This window comes from Trachurus japonicus, chromosome 3, assembly GCF_045865225.1.
Source record: "Trachurus japonicus isolate A0001 chromosome 3, Traja_1.0".
In the NCBI taxonomy this organism is placed as follows: Eukaryota; Metazoa; Chordata; class Actinopteri; order Carangiformes; family Carangidae; genus Trachurus; species Trachurus japonicus.
In genome coordinates this window covers 28,640,585-28,659,684 of record NC_140909.1, presented here as the reverse complement: position 1 = coordinate 28,659,684, position 19,100 = coordinate 28,640,585, and the positions used below count along the sequence as shown (strand labels likewise).

Below are 19,100 nucleotides of genomic sequence, written 5' to 3'. Positions count from 1 at the left end.
AATCTGTCGACACCTCCCCCTGCTGCGCGACCACTCCCATCTCAGCGCACAGCAGTCTACCAATTTACCGAATACGCTGCGCACCTTGTTGCACTGGACGATAATAACACTTCGCCAGCTGCGTCAGGGCTCGCCTCGCTGCGCCACCCTGAGTTGCGCCAAGAAATTAGGGCCCTAAGTAAGCACAGTTTAATTTACCTGCAGAGCATTCCAAGAAATGGAAATACAACATTCTTCGGGGCAAAGCGAAGGATGACGCTATGGAAAGCCTCCAAAGATGAAGTCTGGTGGTGTGGGCTGAGTTTAGCTACATCCTTGAGAGTCCTTTTGTTTGCCACCACCTTCTCAAATCTGTAGAAAGCCGGAGTTGCTACAAAGGATAAAAATGCACAATTTAAAATAAAATACTGTAATATTTATTACCAAAATAATTACAATGAATTTCAAGAAGTTACAGAATAACTAATTGAGGCTGGCTTTTTATAAAAAAGCCCTGAACAGTAACTCAAAAAAAGAGGAATCGTGAAAATGTTTTATTCTGTCTAGTAAATAACCTGCTGAAAGCCATTTGTTTTTGTCCCGTGTCTGCCGTGATCCATGCAGGCACACTGGGAAAAGCGGGTCGTCATGTGTATGAATGTCCTGCACATTGTTCAGGATCGAGGTCCACTTGGCTACTCTCTCTGGCCCAGTGGTGGATGTAGCTGCTGTCCAGTAGATGTGGTTGTTTACGCTTTTCATCCACTTCTGCAGCTTCTCACAATCTTTCATCTTGCTGATCTTATCGATTTTCTTGGACATTCCTACAGTGCATATGTAATACATTAATTATAATCTAATCAGATCAATCAAATCAATCAACCAATTGTCTTTGATGTTACTCAGATGAAATATGCAATAATAAAGAGTAGTGCTTTGTGCATAATGAAATTATATTAACTGCTACTGTGTGGATGGGTTGGGATGTGGATGAACATGACAATTAGTAGACATACCTTTTGCCATGTGCCAGACATCATAATAGTGTGTGACGTCGTTCTCCCTGAGGATAATTAATACACATACATAATTAATACACAGAAAAAACATATATAAGTAAAATACATAAACATATATAAGTAAAATATATCTTCTCCTAAGTCAACCTAGCTGAACTTAGGGGCCTACACTTTAATATCATATCCAAATCAAAGCAAACATATGACATTAGGGCCTTAAGTTGGTGTTTGAAAGCTGTCATATGTTATGGAGCCATGTTACTGTCTCCATTAGTTGGTCTCTCTGCGAGGTGGTATCACTGGCTCCTTCCAACTAAGGATCTGCTGCACCTTTTTCTGCAGCCATATATTGTCCTCGAAGGATCATCTGCTCTACAGCAATGGTTAGGAGGAATAAAAACTCTTACCGTCGACTTACAATGCAGTTGATGTTACCAAGATGACCTTCAGTTGTCCTTCACGTCTGGGTTGATTCTCCTTCCTTTACAAAAACCTCAACATACATTCAGTTGCCTGGCTGTAGTCTTTGGTTTGGCTCTGTGATAAGAACTTTTACCTGTTTGAATAAAACTTTGTGGATTCTAGTATTAGTGCCAAAGGCAAAGCATCTTATCAAATTCAGCCCGTGTTTACTGTCAACTATTATTCTAAACAGTTTGGATTTCACTATTGACTGAACTGATGGTGTTTGGCATACCAAACCTCGGAACCACTTCCAGGGTTTCCCGCAGCGTTTTCCTGTTAAGGCGGCCGCCTTAACAACAAAGAGCTGCCGCCTAAACTAACGTCTTAAAAAAAAAAAAAATGTAGCGATATTCGCCGCCGCCCCCCCGTCGGACGATGGCCGCATCCTCTCACACCAGTGTTGGGCAGTAGCGACGTTACTACAAGTAGCGGCGTTAGTAACTTAACTACATTTCTCAGTAGCGTGGTCGTAGCGTCGCTGTTTTCTACATCAAATAGCTTTTCAGTAGTTAAGCTATTTAATTGATCAGTAACGCAGTAGCGTCCACAGAAGCTACATTTCCCCAGGCATTTCTAGACCTTAAAGTGAAATTCCGGCGTAAGTGTAAACCATGGTCAAACACACCGTAACACCGAGTTAGACCCCCCCTCGAGAGATCAATTTGCCCGACCGCTACATTCACGAGATCCACCAACTTCAGCAAATACCGCAATATCGCCACACACGGCGCTGTCCGGATCCACTGTCTGACCGCAACCAAAACGCCACCATTTGCCCAAAATAATGCTCAGAACTGCACCAAATGTCATCAATAGTACACACAGGGTCCCAGCACGTAGTACGAGTTGTCAAACATCTGCTAGCTTTGCCTGTTTTCTTTAGCAAGGAGATGCAACTCAACTCACCTACTTCTCCTCCGGGAGCCGCTCGTTGGTGAGGAAGCCCTGACGAGTCGATCACCGAGTGCACCGGAGTTCCGCAGCTCTTAAAAATGCTCATTTGCGCCTATATCGTGGCCAGCACTCGATAATAATAGTTATAAAGTGATATGCAAGATAAAAAAAAAAAAAACTCTGATTGTATTTCCATGAGGTAATTGTTGATTGAGCTGCGGAACTCCGGTGCACTCGGTGATCGACTCGTCAGGGCTTCCTCACCAACGAGCGGCTCCCGGAGGAGAAGTAGGTGAGTTGAGTTGCATCTCCTTGCTAAAGAAAACAGGCAAAGCTAGCAGATGTTTGACAACTCGTACTACGTGCTGGGACCCTGTGTGTACTATTGATGACATTTGGTGCAGTTTTGAGCATTATTTTGGGCAAATGGTGGCGTTTTGGTTGCGGTCAGACAGTGGATCCGGACAGCGCCGTGTGTGGCGATATTGCGGTATTTGCTGAAGTTGGTGGATCTCGTGAATGTAGCGGTCGGGCAAATTGATCTCTCGAGGGGGGGTCTAACTCGGTGTTATGGTGTGTTTGACCATGGTTTACACTTACGCCGGAATTTCACTTTAAACGCACCGCTTCCATGTGACGTAATGTACGTATCTGCTGATGCCCGTCTGCTGCAGCGGGGCGCAGCACGCAGCAGGTGACAGAGGAGGAGGGATAGTCAAGTTCGTGAATCTGAGCCGTAGCTGGACAACTTTATCGCTGCACAGCGACCGCGCGCACCGTTGCACGTCGCTCCAAGAGCCCGGTGCGTCCTGTCTGCAGCGGAGACACGGCCACTGAGAGGACTGAGTGAGGGGACCGTAGGAACGCGCCTTTTAATGAATCATTTAAAAACCAAACACCCTGAACAGCATGCTGAGTAGAGAGGGAGAGACGGTTGCAGCAGTTAAAACGAAAGCTCCTTGTCCCAGCATGTCGCCCACTCCGTCCGTGGCCGACGTCTTTTAAAACAGTGTTTCCCAACCTTGGGGTCGGGACCCCACGTGGGGTCGCCTGAGATTCAAATGAGGTCGCTTGAAATGTCTAGTAGCCTAATTGATGAATTTAAAAAAAATCTGACCAAGAAAGGTTAGGAACCACTGTTTGAAAAGACACTTGGGTTTTTTTGGAATGTACTTGCATAGATCTTTCAGCACTCACAATGGGCCGATATAAATGAAAAACTTTATTTAACTTCTAAAAAAAATAGCTTTGATGTAGCTAAGCTACTTTTGTCATTTTATTGTAGCGTAGCTTGCTACATTTCTCTGGTGGGTAGCTTCAGTGTAGTGAAGCTTCATTTCATGTAGAGTAACTTGTAGCTTAGCTCACAACATTTTCCAAGTAGCTTGCCCAACACTGTCTCACACACATACACACCACAGTGAAGCGCGCATGCATAACAGCGGCGCGTGTTGAAAGCGAAACTTAATACGGCACGGCGCGGCGCGGTGCGTCCCCCCCCCCCCCGACGATCGATCCGCTTGCCCCCCCCCCCCCCCCCCCCCGTCGACAGGTCAGACACCACCTTAACTAACAAATTTTCTGGGAGAAACACTGACTTCTGTACACCAGAACTTGGTTACTGACTTACAGTATGACCTGGTGCTTTTGTTGATACTGCTTCTACTCATCTACAAAAATTACATTTCAATCATGTCAACAAAATCTACCATAAGATGATGAAATGGACCATCACATGATGGTATCTGTGCATAGGCGCCGAAAAAGCTTTTCGCGTATTATATTTAGTGCAAACTTCTACATTCTTGTAGTCTTCTATCCACTGTTTCCACCAAAAATGGGGACAACCAGTAGGTGTCTGATTGCTTCCCCCCTGGCGCAGTGGTCCTGACCATGCGCCATCCTAACCGTACACATAAGTAAAAACAGTGGAAGAACAAAATGATCTGCTTGATTTCGCCGCAAACTCTTGTCTGGTCATCAGTATTTTCATAATAGTACGCCTTTTGATCTACACAATCTTTTCTGTGGTGAATTACTATCCTGTGCTTGGATGAGAGAAAAGATAGTTGTTGGGGGTTCACTGCCTGCAATGTGTGATTTTGCTATAAATCATCACATGTATGCATGCATGCATAAATATATCACCTGTACACAGTCATGAGGAGTTTCATCTACTGGTGTGACCTGCTGGATTTACTGTATTGCACAAGTTCTGGGCTAGTTAACAATGCACATGTACAGTAAAGTATCACCAATTTATGTATAAGGCTGCCAAGCCTTGGTTACAAGGTGGCAGTCTGATTTCAATGTTGTCTAGCTTTATGCTGCAGTATGTAAGTGGTTGCTTTCCTGTTTTAACATTTGGAAAGTTGCTTCAGTCGCATCATACAAATGTAGCTTTGTGATATAATTTTTTGAACTGCTGCTCTAATAAGAGCATGCATGGGTGACGTTTTTCATCATTTTCACACTAATCCATGAACGACTGTATTCTGCCATTCTCAGAGATGAAAGTACTTCTACAATGTGGTTTTGATTACCTTGTGTCCTCCTTTAGCTAAAGCATTTAAACATTTACAAGTATTTTTATATTGTTCTTTAGTGGTAGCCTGACAAGCCAGACTATATCATTAACATGTCTAGTCTGGCAACGACCGGTAGACCTCGGAGTCGGCTCAATCCAGGGGGTGAGATGAAGGCTGTCTTTCAAACTGCCTCTGCACCAATAGGGTAGCGCTACGACTAATCAGAGCAAAGAGCAGGATGATGTTAGCCTGACAAGCCAATTAAAATCTATGTCGTCATCGCGTTAAGCCCGCCCAACGATTCTCTAAACAGATAGAGCGCTGTGATTGGTGAACACAAGCGGTGTTCGAGACTCAAAAAGTTCCTATGGCTCGTTTCTAGACCCACCTATATTTGCTGCCGCTAGGGTGCATCTAGATTTCTAAGCTACTTTAGTGGGGCTGCAAACCAACAAATCATCTACATATTGAAGGATTTAGCTATCTAAGTGTTGTACTGTAGGTCTTGGGTCAGTTCTTTGTTAAACAAAGATGGACTTTCTACATACCCTTGTGGCAGTCTGGTATATGTATACTGCGGCCCTTTGTAGGTAAATGCAAAAATGTTTTGAAAATCTGGGTGAATAGGAACACTAAAAAAATGCAGAACACAAATCATCTACTGCAAACCATTTACTGTAGGTTAGTGCTGCACGATTAATCTAATCGCAATCGCAAAATTTTTATCAAATTGTGCAGCACTACTGTAGGTGGTAGGCTATATGTAAGAATAAGGTGTAAGGATCTGGGACGATGGGAGTTTTTTAGATCCTACAACAGAGTTGACAGCTTGTAAATCATGTACTAGTCTATAATCATTAAACTGTGGTTTTCTGATTGGAAAATTAGTATGTTTTACATACAGTCTTTGTTTTTTACCAACACTCCAGCTTTTAACAGCCGTGCGACTGTTGGCTTAATACCTTCAATGGCATGTTGCTTCAGTGGATATTGTCTTTTTTTTTTTTTTTTTTTTTCCATCTGTTTTGTGTTGATTTTGACTTTTGTGTAGACTTAAAATTTCTCAGTTGCTGGTCCAATAAAATTTTCTTTGTCATTTCCTCTTCATTTTTTCTTCTAGGGATATTATGCTCAAGTAGTCTCTGGGAATTTCTTGATCTTGAATTGTTACTGACAGTGGTCTCATCTTGTGATTGAGTGGAGAGTGGTGACACGGTAGTCACCCTCCTGGTTCCTCAATTGCCAATTTACAGTTCGCCAATTTTAGTTCACCAAGCTGCTGCTGGGCTAGTTTGTTTACTAGCTGTTCATTCTTTTCTTCTGCCATTTGCTTTCTAATCACATGCATTAATAGGGATTCCATATTCCCTAGTACCATCTTCACACCTGCTGTACATTCGTCTAGCTTCCTGATCCACTTGTGCGCTCCTTCAGTGAGGTCTGGCAGTCTGCCAGCCAGGCCAATCATATCCATAAAGGACAATGATTCACGCTTGGTTTGTCCACTGGCTCTCGTTGATGGACACACTGAAGTTGCTACTTCTTCATCCTCCTGTTGGTCATTTGGAGTCCGGAAGTCCAAATCTCGTGGGCCCAATCTTTTCCATTTTGCATTTGCAATGGTTCGCTCTTCATTTGCCTTGCATTCATCTCCTTTGCTCCCGCCTCTTCTCCATTCTTCAATAACTTTCGTAATACTTTCTTAAATTCTTCTTCATCTTCATCCAGCTGCTGTATCGTCCTGTTTACATCAGTTTGTGACATCATGGCCCTTTTTTTCTGATCTACCAGCTGAGCTTAGGCTGTATCCTTGTGTCAGTTTTTTTGGAGTGATCTTTGGTTCAGGTGAGAGGGTTCTTGAGGTGTTGTTGATCATTGGCTCTTCAGGGTCATATGGTAGCGGTGATGAGTTTATTGTCCACATGGGAGTCGTCAGAACTCTTTCTTCTTTTGCTCCCACAACCCCTGCCTGTGTTTCAACTCCATCAGGGAAATTTTTTCTCATCGGTGATATCAACAGGCGTGGACACAGGGTTCGTTGTTGCCGTAGTCCTTCTTGTCCAAACCACTGCAGCACTTCTCTCTCTTTTGTTTGATTGTCTTCTCTGTTGTCACTGCAGTCTTTTGCTGTGCAATGTTTGATGTCGACTGCCACTTCATCACAACATTTTTCAATGAAGGTTCCAGCTGTAGGCCACTGTGCCTCTCTAGACGTTCTCCTGTGCCTTTTTACCATACATTTTTTGAACTTGCATCTCATGTTTTTTTTGGTGCTGTCTCTGTATTCCCTCCATTGGGATCAACATCCCATAGTCTTTTTCCTCAGTTCTGCTCCTATGCTTAACTATCTTCACTGTGTCTCTATTTGCTTTGGTTTGTTGAGTGTGTTTCTTAGTTAGATTTGCGCCTTGTATATCCACTACTGTTGCCACTTACTGTGGTTTTAACTTTAGATGGCCTAAATTGTGTCTTTTATTTTTATTATTTATTATTGTTAGTTATAATAGTTTATTAATCAGTAATATTTTTCTTCCTTCTTATTTTATGTTATTGTGATAACAGTGGCATGTGTTTTTTATTATTATTATTTTTATATTGGATTTAAATGTTTAACTTTAAGTTTTGCTCTCTCTCTCTCTCTCTCTCTCTCTCTCTCTCTCTCTCTCTCTCTCTCTCTCTCTCTCTGTCCAACTTGTGTGTGTCGTTATCAGTTCCCCAATTAGCTCTCCTAGGGATGGCAGTACACAGAGTAGAGTGGATTTATGGTACTTTCCAGACTATCTTGGTACTCCCCCACAGGCCTCTGTTGGCCCGCTTACACAGCAGCTCAGGGAACTCTTTCTGTGACTGTGCCAGATTTTTAGTAAATAATGTTAGATGTCAGTTTTATTATTTTAACTTAATTTTATTTTCTATATTACTATTTAAAATGTAATTGTAATTTTGTAATTGTAATTTATTTATTTAGAAGTCAGGACAATGCACATTAATAAAACATGTACCGTAGTACCTGTAAATGTGCCAGATTGTAGCCCGTGGGCTAATTTCCATCTGGAAATGTGCTTTCGTCCTAGATGTATTTTATACTTTCTTTGTTTAAAAAAAAATGCTTTAATGTTAGCACTGTCAATCCACCACAGTTTTCTCTTTTTACTCTAGTTACTGTGTTTCAATCATCCTCCAAATTACCCCAGTAAGAAACACTACGAACATTAAACCTGTCAGTATTCCTAGGAAAGCATATCCTAGTTCAGTTTGTTCATACAAATTCTCTAATGACTCTATTTTGTCAGATTTACACATACACTCACACACACATACACACATACAGTATATATACGTCGTCTAGTTCTATATTACTACTTACTATTAATGCAGTTTACACAAGCTGGTTAACATATAGATATATATACATTATTTTACAACCGTGCACAAAGTATAGTACCTCACGTACTATACACTCTGGTCAGCAGTCCTCCCAATCACCATGAGAGCGGGATCCTCAGAGATTTAAACTTAGTACCTCACGTACTATACACTCTGATCAGCAGTCCTCTCAATCACCATGAGAGCTGGATCATCAGAGATTTTCAAAATTCAGTACCTATTGTACTGCTCTGCTCAACAGTCCTCTCAATCACCATGAGAGCTGGACTATCAGAGAATCTCTAAATTCAGTACCTATTGTACTGCTCTGCTCAACAGTCCTCTCATTCACCATGAGAGCTGGATTATCAGAGATTCTCTAAATTCAGTACCTATTGTACTGCTCTGCTCAACAGTCCTCTCATTCACCATGAGAGCTGGATTATCAGAGATTCTCTAAATTCAGTACCTATTGTACTGCTCTGCTCAACAGTCCTCTCATTCACCATGAGAGCTGGATTATCAGAGATTCTCTAAATTCCTTTATTCTGGTTAGCAGACCTCTCGATGTCTTGAGAGCGGTATCATCAGAATTTAACCTGGAACTCCCCCCCCACTTTGGTATTTTAGATTTATAGCACGCTGCCACTTCGATTAGTGAGAAGAATTTCACTCAGATATTAACATAGCCGCATGCAAAGCAGTCCATGCCAGTCCAGCAAAAAACCCCAAACAGACTAATAGCCACAATCCAATCACCACATTCAGTGTTGTCTCATTCATTCACTCCGCACCATGGTTTTCTTTTTCTTGTGTTTTTTTCTCTTTTTCCAAACATGCACTAACTTATCTTCAATTTTATATATCCACAGACACAGATTCTAGACAGTGGTTCAGAACAGATAACATACAGATGGAGAGGTTAAAAGACATACAAAACATGGAATCTGCACCAAATCTCAGTCAGTTGTATTTACGACCTAAGGTTTGGGAGTTAACAACAATTTACAGCTAGGTTCTTTAGGGGCAAGCTTATATTTTCTGAGTTATCTTACCTTGGCGGAGACCTGCACTCAGTCACACAAATTTGAGCAGAAAATTAACTGCTTTACCTTTAATTTGTGGCCACAAGTGTGATGAGTTGCAGGTTGTCCACCCCGGCACGTCCTCAGCTGCTTGCAATCCCTCCTGGCTGGCTCCGCCAATTATGTCGGAGGAAAAATAAGATCCAAAACAGGGCCAGCTGCGATCAAGGATCCTTTTATTCCAACATGTAATTAGTACAAAATTATGGTATCGAATATGCTCAAAGGTTATAAAAGTTGTTCATCAAAGTTATAAGAAAAATCCCCTCAGAGTATCAGAATAGCTCCACAAGGCGATCAGAGTAGACTGAGCTTTGGTGCAGTAGAGTTTACGCCACTTAGAAAAAATGGACATAAACCCGAGCCTGTTCCGGACCAGACTAAGTTGTTATCTCCTTGTCTTCGCTTTTTATTTACGATCCTCCCTTCTATTCAAATGACGGTTGACGATGATGGTTCGACTACGATCTGCCCCGCTGATTTGTTCAACTAAAATTACACAACATCGCACGATGCTAATCCCCGCCTTCATAAACGTGTCTTACTATGGCACGTGTTGGGGTTCATCCCAAGTTCAGCTTCATTGGCGCCACACAGTCTTGCTGACGGGCGTTATCTATGTTACCCCCCTTGACCCCCTCTGTAGGGGGAGCGTGCCTATGTTCCCTCAGCCCTATGTTCCCTCAGCCCTATGTTCCCTCTGGACTCTCTCTACCTATCTGGACTCTGTCTATCTGGCCTGTCTAGCCTCTACCTGATCTTTTTACTAAACTTAACCAACTCCTTTCTTCATTGCCTAAACCCAACCAATGGTGGGACCAAAGGGCTGTGGGAACATAGGGCCTAATTTTCAGTGACAACAAAAGTTAGAAATGAGGGAACATAGGGCTGAGGGAACATAGGGCCTAAATTTCAGTGACGACAAAAGTTAGAAATGAGGGAACATAGGGCTGAGGGAACATAGGGCTGTGGGAACATAGGGATGACCCCTCTGTGGAGGCACCTAGACACCAAACTTACGATGCACTCCCACGCATGCGCACACCCTGACGATGCACTCCCACGCATGCGTACACTCTGACCACTCCTCCCTTGCTTCCTCAGCACTCTCTTGGTTTCCTCATGCTCACCCCTCCCTTCTCTGTCTCTCTCTGCTGTATCAGAGCTCAGTGCTTTTCCTTTTTTTACCCAACAGAACTTTTGTATTTGTGGATGTCGGTCAGTGACAATGCAGTCAAGAGTCACACCACGTGCATTCAACAATGCTAGACTCCTCTTCAGGCCCTCCTCCTCCATGTGATAGCTACCACCGACCTCATTGCTCTGTACCCCCGCAAGTAAACCCCCAAAATAATTAGTATTAGAAAATGTATAATGAACTTCATTTACATAATTACATTTTTTAATAATCATTTGTAGCCCCTCACCTGAACCAACTGGAGGTCCACAACCGTGTTTGTATCTAGGTCCATCATTGTGTAGCTCCCAAATTTAGCTGAGTGCCCTGAAAAAACAGAGTAAAAAACTTGATATTATTATTCTCATTTACATATTTTCTGCCACTGTCCTTTGAACCTCATAAAACATCAAACACCTAAATGTAGTAATTCAGTGAAATATAACAACCTGGAGAGTCAGCCCTCATGTCGCCTCCAAGTATGACTTTGTCCTTCTGGCTGAGTCGCTGCAGTAACCCATTTTGCAATGTTTGCCAGTGGTGAAGAACTGCAGGCTCAATAAAAGCTCTGGCGTGCCGGCGAAACGTGTCATATTGGAATACCTGAAGCTGCATTGCCCTAAAGACCTAATTTTGGGGGAAATGGTTTTTAAAAAAAACATTGTCAGTTACTTGATCAGATATAACATCATAGAGTGATATTCACATAGTCAAAGACAATGTAGCTTTTCATCATTTACCCGTTCAATTTTGAAGAAAGATGCTCCACTCAAATATACAGCTGCAGATAGGTGGAGGTTCCCGGCTGGAGTGCTTCCAAGGACAGGCTTGCTATTCCACTGTCTTTGGTACTCGCAATGTGGGCATCGCTGTTCAACAGATAGGAATGTCCCCATTGTCATGTTCGTGTTCCAAGGATGAGGCCGTGTTGATAGCAAGTAACTTAGTTTAATGTCTCACGTTCTCAACAACATACATGTGGCTTCATGCAGTCTTGCTCTACTCCGTTATATGGTATGGTAAGCTGACTACTAACCAGTACTGCCGCCTAGCGGTCAAACATGTAATAACATCCAATCATAACATCCCCCCTTTTCTAAGGTAAAATGCATTAACATGAATTATCACATTAGCTGTGTCAGTTATTTCAACCATTTCTCATTCAGCATAAGCAGTATAACACTTATGTTATAAGCAGTATAAACAGTTTATATCAGATTGCATAACTCATATCTAAGCCAACACTAGACCATTTAGAACACATTCACAACATCAATCAATATACATTTTGTTCAACATCTTTAACATGCATATTGAATTTTCTTTGTTTATAAGTTCAGTCTATCAGGCTTTCTGATTTCTCTTGTGGACCTTCTTAACTCAGGTTCGCTTGGAGTAGGTGTGTGAGAGTCAGTGTTACAGTCCATAACAGGTGTAGGAATTACCTGAGATTCACCACAGGTTACACTGAGCTCACCAACAGTCCCTTGAGGAGTCTTTAATAGACTGCGACGATTGCGTCTGAGGATTTGTCCATCATCAGTTTTCACTGTGTACGATCGTGGAGCACCTTCTTGCAGGACAGTTGCTTTTGTACTCCATCCATCAGCATCCTCAATCCTGACTGTGTCATTGGTAGACAGTGGAGGGAGATGCTTGGTTGTTCTGTCATAGAATGACTTTTGCATCATTTTCTGTTGTCGTAGCTTATGTTCAATCTTTGAGTGATTCTTTTGCTGTAATTTGTCGTTTTGATGACTCGGCAAAGTTGTTCGTAGCTTCCTCTTCATCAGCAGTTCAGCTGGTGATAGACCGCACTGAAGAGGTGATGCTCTGTAGCTCAATAAAGCCAGATACGGATCCGAGTCACTATCAGCAGCTTTCTTTAGGAGTTGCTTGAGAATGTGAACTCCTTTTTCAGCTTGCCCGTTTGATTGTGCATAGTGTGGGCTTGACGTCACATGCTTGAAATCATATTGCACTGCAAACTTCTGCCATTCTTTGCTGCTGAAGCAGGGGCCATTGTCGCTCACCACGGTGTGTGGGATGCCATGCCTGGCGAAGATAGATTTAGCATGTGTTATGACACAAGTTGATGCTGAGCTTGCTAGTAGCGCCATCTCAGGGAAGTTTGAGTAGTAATCCATTACCACTAAATAGTCTTTACCTCTGAGATGAAACAAGTCCATTCCTACTTTGTGCCATGGTGCTGTTGGCACCTCAGCTACCACCATAGGCTCTTTGCTCTGCTTGTTCCTGTGTTTCTGGCATGTTTCACATTTACTTATAAGTGTTTCAATGTCTTTGTTCAGTCTGGGCCAGAAAACCGTGTCTCTCGCCCTCCTTTTGCACTTTTCGATGCCGAGATGGCCTTCATGTATCCTGTGCAACATGTCCATTCTCAAAGCCCGTGGAATAACAATCCTGCCCTTTTTCAACAGCAGACCATCCACAGTACTAAGCTCACCTCTGACATGGTAAAATTGTGGACACGAACCAGCTGGCCATCCCTCATCCATGTTCTTCATGACATGCTGTAGCTCAGCATCCTCTGCTGTAGCCTCCGCTATCTGTCTTGACTTTGTGTCCGACACAGGCAGTGTAGCCGACACCATGTTCACGTGACACTGTATGTCCTCGTCTGTTGCACTCACACTGTCGCCTGTAGTTGCTCTGGATAGGGCATCAGCAAGGACTAGGTGTTTACCTGGAGTATATATCAGTTCAAAATCATACCTTTGCATCTTCATCATTAACCGCTGAATCCGTGGAGACATTTCATTCAGATTCTTTTTGATGATGGCGACCAGTGGTCGATGATCAGTTTCGACTGTGAAAGACGGCAGGCCGTACACGTAGCTATGAAACCGCTCCAAACCATACGCCAGTCCCAAACATTCTTTTTCGATCTGAGCGTATCGGCATTCAGTTTTTGTCATAGCCCGAGATGCATAGGCTACCGGTTTCCAGTGCTCACCCTCAGCCTGGAGTAGAACGGCACCAATACCATCTTTGGAAGCATCTGTAGACACTTTTATCCTCTTCGTGTGGTCATAAAATGACAACACAGGTGCTGTGCTCAGTGTGTTCTTGAGTTTTTTGCCACTCGTGCTCATGTTTCACTGTCCATTTAAACTCACAGTCCCTGTGCAGAAGCTCTCGTATGCATGATGTCTTTGCTGTCAGATTGGGAATGAATTTACCTATGAAATTCACCATCCCCATGATGCGTAGCACCCCTGTCTTGTCTGTGGGCCTTGGCATGTTCTGTATTGCATGTATTTTGTCTTGATCTGGATGGACACCACGTGCAGACAGCTTGTCTCCCAGGAAGAGGATCTCTTGAACGCCAAACTCACATTTACTCTTGTTGAGTTTCAGTCCATACTTTTGTATGCGCTCCATAACTCTGTTCAGCCTCTCGTTGTGCTCTTGGGCTGTGGAACCCCATATGATGATGTCATCAATGTAGACTCGAACTCCATCCAAGCCCTCGATGATCTGCTCCATCGCTCTGTGAAATATTTCAGGTGCTGACTTGATTCCAAAAGGCAGTCTGAGAAAGCAGTGTCTGCCGAAGGGCGTATTAAAGGTACAGTACTTGGTGCTGCTTTCATCCAGTTTCAGCTGCCAGAAGCCTTGTGAGGCGTCAAGCTTTGTGAAGTAGTTGGCACCTGACATTTCACTGATGATCTCTTCACGTGTAGGTATTTGATAATGTTCACGCTTTATGCTCTCATTTAAGTCTTTAGGGTCCATACATATTCTCAACTCACCATTCTTTTTCTTTGTGATGACCAATGAGTTGACCCAATCGGTAGGCTCATTAACCTTTTTGATCACTCCTAGCATGATCATTCTGTCGAGTTCTTTCTTCAGGCAGTCTTTCAGTGGCGCCGGAACTCTGCGTGCTGCATGCACAACTGGATGGGCTCCTTCTTTCAACTGTATTTTATATGTGAAGGGCAAAACACCAAAACCCTTGAAAACATCTGAAAAGTTCTGAACAATTGACCCTTTGTTGGCCTTCTGATTGGTCTGCTGATCCACCAATCAGAGCGCTTCTCCCCATGTCACATGTTGCACAACATTCTAAGGTTGGACAACCCTGGAATGAAACCCTATGAAACGAGATAGGTAGACAGCAATTGTTTTGGCAAAAACTACTTAATAATTTTTCAATATGGTTAAAATGTGCCTGGGGTTCCTGCAATAGCAACTCACGATATCCGGAACGTATTCCTGGAGTCATTTCTATCCCATTCCCCAAACCTAAGACATCAATAAACATAGGCTACTTGGCCCATGTGTACTGTATAACATATTACTTTAACCTTCTGTTAGTTGAGCTTAATAATAGGGTTTGGGGGTGGTCCACTAGGGGGAGCTCTAGGCATAGGTCAGGGGTTAACTGCAAAGTTTTGTTTGTTGTTGTTGTTGTGTGCAGTCCTCATGAGAAGTGAGCCTGTTTTTCCCTGGCTGTACTGAAGTGCTAAGCTCATTCATTCTCCAGTCCACTCTCTGGTCGTGTTCATAGACAGCGAACATCTAATACCTTCATAATTATCTAGCAAACGTAACATTACCGCTGCTAATGTCTTTTGAACTTTGTGAAGTTTTACGAGGAGAAACGGGAGATCGGCGGAGATTAAGCGTTAGCTTGTAGCTAACGTTAGCTAGCGTCGTTAGCTACTAGCTAGTGAGTGACCAAAACAATGATTTTTCCCCATTTTTCGGAAAAGTCAGGTAATGCCCGTTCAATCGCTATTGAGCCACGTCTGTCCTCTATCATGGACACTATTTTTCTGATGTATAAGTTAATTAAAATTTTCCTTACAAGCAATTTAAATCTGCCTAATTTTCAATGGTTTCCAATGGGAGTTAACCCTTCCGTGACCATTGTTTGTCCAACCTAGCAACAGTAACCGTGGGGGGCGGGGCCTTGACAAAGGGTCAATTGTGTCCATAGAGTCATTTGTTGGGTTTATGGTTGGGATGATGCGATACACTCTTTTCACAAGCCCCAGTTCTTCACAGGCTCTGTCACCAAGAAGTGATTCCCGTCCCTCATTCACAACAAAGAAGAATAGGTGGTGCACTTTTCCTTTAACTGTGACACTCAACCTGCATGTGCCCAAACATTTGATTGGCCGCCCATTGTAGTCTTTCAGTCCAGATTCTTTTCTTTTTATTTGTGGCTTATTTTTCATTGCCTTCACATCACACATGCTTATGAGATTTGCTTTCGCACCAGTGTCCAATCTCATGGTGACTACAGTCCCATTTATCATTAGAGGAGCTATCCACTTATCTTCTGTAGTGGCATCATTTACATTGTCTGGCTTATTTATTTGTTCACTTTCACAATTCACCATTCCAACAAAGAACGTGTCACTTAGATCAGGCTCGTCTATTAAGTTTACAGTTTTTTCTTTCTTCCACTCTTTCCGTTTGGAGAAGCATTGTTTAGCAAAATGATTCTTGCCTTGGCAAGTGGAGCATTGCTTACCAAACGCTGGACACTGTCTAGGCTTGTGCTGTGAGCCGCAGCGCTTGCAGTTTATCATCACGTCCTCCTGCTGTGCAGGCCGGGTCTGTGTGCGCCGTCTCCGCTGATACGACACTGCTCCAACCGCTGCCGCGCTGTCGCTCTGCGCCGAGGCAACTGCAGACATCTCGCTGAACGTCCTCACGTGCCTTTGGGACAGCTCACTGGCTTGGCAGATCTTAATGGCTCCTGCCAGCGTCAGCTCCATCTCCCGTAGTAGCCTCTCTCTGACCTTTTTATCCGCCACACCGAAGACAATCTGGTCCCGTATCATGGAGTCCTTCAGCATTGCGAAGTTGCAGGACTGCGCCTTTAGCCGCAAGTCCATCAGGAAGCTATCGAAGGGCTCATGCTGCCGCTGTGTACGAGACCAAAACACGTACCTCTCGTACGTCTCGTTCTTCTTCGGAGAACAGTGAGTATCAAACTTGCTGAGCACTACATCCAACTTTTCATTATCTTCAGGACTGTCAAACACGAACGTGTTAAAATACTTCTATGGCCTGTGGCCCTGCTATCGTTAGCAGCAGCGCTACCTTTCTTGCTTCTGGCTTCGCCTCGAGTCCCATAGCAGCAACATAGAGGTGAAACCGCTGTTTGAAGGTGCGCCAGTTCTCGTCGACATTCCCCGTCAGTTTCAAACTTTCCGGTGGTTTTAAATCCATGTCGCCCATTCGAGTTTACTCCTGGTACCATGTCATGTTCGTGTTCCAAGGATGAGGCCGTGTTGATAGCAAGTAACTTAGTTTAATGTCTCACGTTCTCAACAACATACATGTGGCTTCATGCAGTCTTGCTCTACTCCGTTATATGGTATGGTAAGCTGACTACTAACCAGTACTGCCGCCTAGCGGTCAAACATGTAATAACATCCAATCATAACACCCATCTTCCTGGTCTTCACATCACACGCCCGTGTGCAAATAGGACACACAGCAAACAACTCCAAGAGGCTGCTCTCATACACTATGTATTTTTTTATCTGGTGGGTGGGAGTGGATGCGTCATCTCTATAAGAAAAAGGGAAAATATGTTGTAATACATTTAACAGCTTAATCTCTTATCAGCAGTGTACTTAGCTTTCTCTCATGCTTTACAGATGTTCCATAAATCTCAAACATAAAACTAATGCTGTAAACCACTTCCTTTCCTACATAGCTTTCAGCTTCTAAATTATCACATGCCTAAAAGACACACACTCACGACACAGACATATTAGAGTTACTTACGACATAAGTGTTGACTCTGTCAGAGCTGTGACAGAGTCTGCGGGGTCATATGTAGAGTCCAGCCCCTTTGAAGGTGCTACTGATGAGCTGCCCTCTAATGCATCTTCCTGTTCCAGCTCCTCATCCATGTCCATGCGAGGTCTCTTTGATGCTCGCTTTACTGGTGTTGAGGAAAACTGGAAAGGAGCTGCAGAGGATGTCCCAACACCAAAGTCTGTGCAGGACACAGTAGCCTGGACACATGTAACCAAAAGTAAATATTTATAAAGGAAAAGTATCTCTATGAAAAATGAAGACAGTGAATTACTGAGCTGAGTGAAAAGTATTATATCATGTAACTTATTACTAACTTCTTCCCAAGTAAATGTAGCCTAATGAAGGTGGCTGCATACCTGCACTTCTGTGAGAAGGCCTTAGAGTCTTGAAGGACAGCTGTGTGCCTACGGAACGTGTTTCCATGTCCGTCTGGCATGAAACATCTCTTGATGTAGGAATTTGTGCTGTTGTTTGTGATGAGCTGGTCTGTAACGAGCACACAGGCGTTAGAAAAAACATCTTCTCACAACAAATGAAATCATCCCTCCCCCCACTATGTATCTGAGAACAGTGAGAAGCAATTTTTTCACATGGATTTTAGTATACCATTGAATAATGACTGAATACATAAGCTTAAGCAACAACACATTGTTGTTGTTTTTTTCAAGGTGGTACTTGACCAAGACCGACAGACTAGGGATGCACAGGACAGGTCAGGACAGTCTGAAGAGAGAGAGCTCTCAGGTTGAAGTCCTATAATAACTAAATGCATCTGAGACAGTGGCAGGTCTGCTGCAGCAGAGAAACTCCACCGCGAGGAGCGCTTTTAAAAAAAAATGAAGCTCCGCTGCAGAACAACAGTACCTTCTGTTAGCTGCTATGCTAAAAACACATTGAAAGGGAAGGTACAGTAAATCAAAATAAAATGTTTACACTTACAACTCCCACGTTTGTAGCTGGGTCACCGACAGTCGGTATCGATCCACACTTTATCCTGAGAGATTTGGCGAAGCCAGCCTTGTACTGTCCCTCATTCAGAAAACAGTCCGACGTCATATGGTGAGCACACACATAGAGCACTTTCGGAACTGCTGAGGGTACATTCCCATTAAAAATGAAATCCAGCCACTGAGTCTTCAAAACCCCCGATGAGGGAGGTTTAAAAAGACTCGGGTGCTCGTTAGAGCAGTCGACGACAGAGCAGCCGCTTCTTCCCGTTCGTACCTTCGCCATTTTCTAACCAAGCGGAAAAGAAATGGCGCCGTCGGGCGTGTCAAACCTTCACCTGGGGGCGGTGCCACTAACCTAGGGGGTGGCATCCAGTCTGTCGGTTGGCCTGTTTTGGCACACATTTTCTAAAGACCGAGAAAGCAAAAAAGTGAGAGGATGAACTTTTTTCATACCAGGGGGGATTGTAGACAGGCCGGGAATGCATATTATTGATAGAAAACCGCTCTAAGGTGTATTTTGCATAATATGGGACCTTTAAGGGTAGGGGAGGGTTGTAGGGTTGGATGAAGAGAAATGTCTTGAGTCGGGATTTGAAGAGTGAGGGTAAGTGTCTGATGGGCTGGGGAGAGAGTTCCAAAGATGGGGTGCAGTTCGGGAGAACGCTCAATCACCATATTTTTTCAACTTGGATGGCGGTATGGTTAGAGTAAGGGTAGCGGAGGATCGGAGGACTCGAGTGGGGCAGTGGGGAGTGAGGAGGTCTGATAGGTAAGGGGGGGCAGGCAGTTGAGGGCTTTTTGGTGAGGAGGAGTAAAGGTGAAGT

At 43.5% G+C, this 19,100-nt stretch overlaps 1 protein-coding gene across 1 annotated transcript; it reads right to left on the bottom strand.

Annotated features, from left to right (window-relative positions):
* Positions 1–942: 942 nt before the first annotated feature.
* Positions 943–17,749, bottom strand: LOC146990109 (uncharacterized). The gene is made up of 9 exons (XM_085773031.1): positions 17,683–17,749; positions 17,291–17,477; positions 16,952–17,071; positions 11,254–11,410; positions 10,963–11,140; positions 10,764–10,840; positions 10,530–10,659; positions 8,409–8,416; positions 943–1,038 (listed from the first exon to the last, which is right to left on the bottom strand). The coding sequence occupies exons 1-9, from the start codon at positions 17,747–17,749 to the stop codon at positions 943–945; spliced, it is 1,020 nt and encodes a 339-aa protein (XP_085629157.1).
* Positions 17,750–19,100: the final 1,351 nt, after the last annotated feature.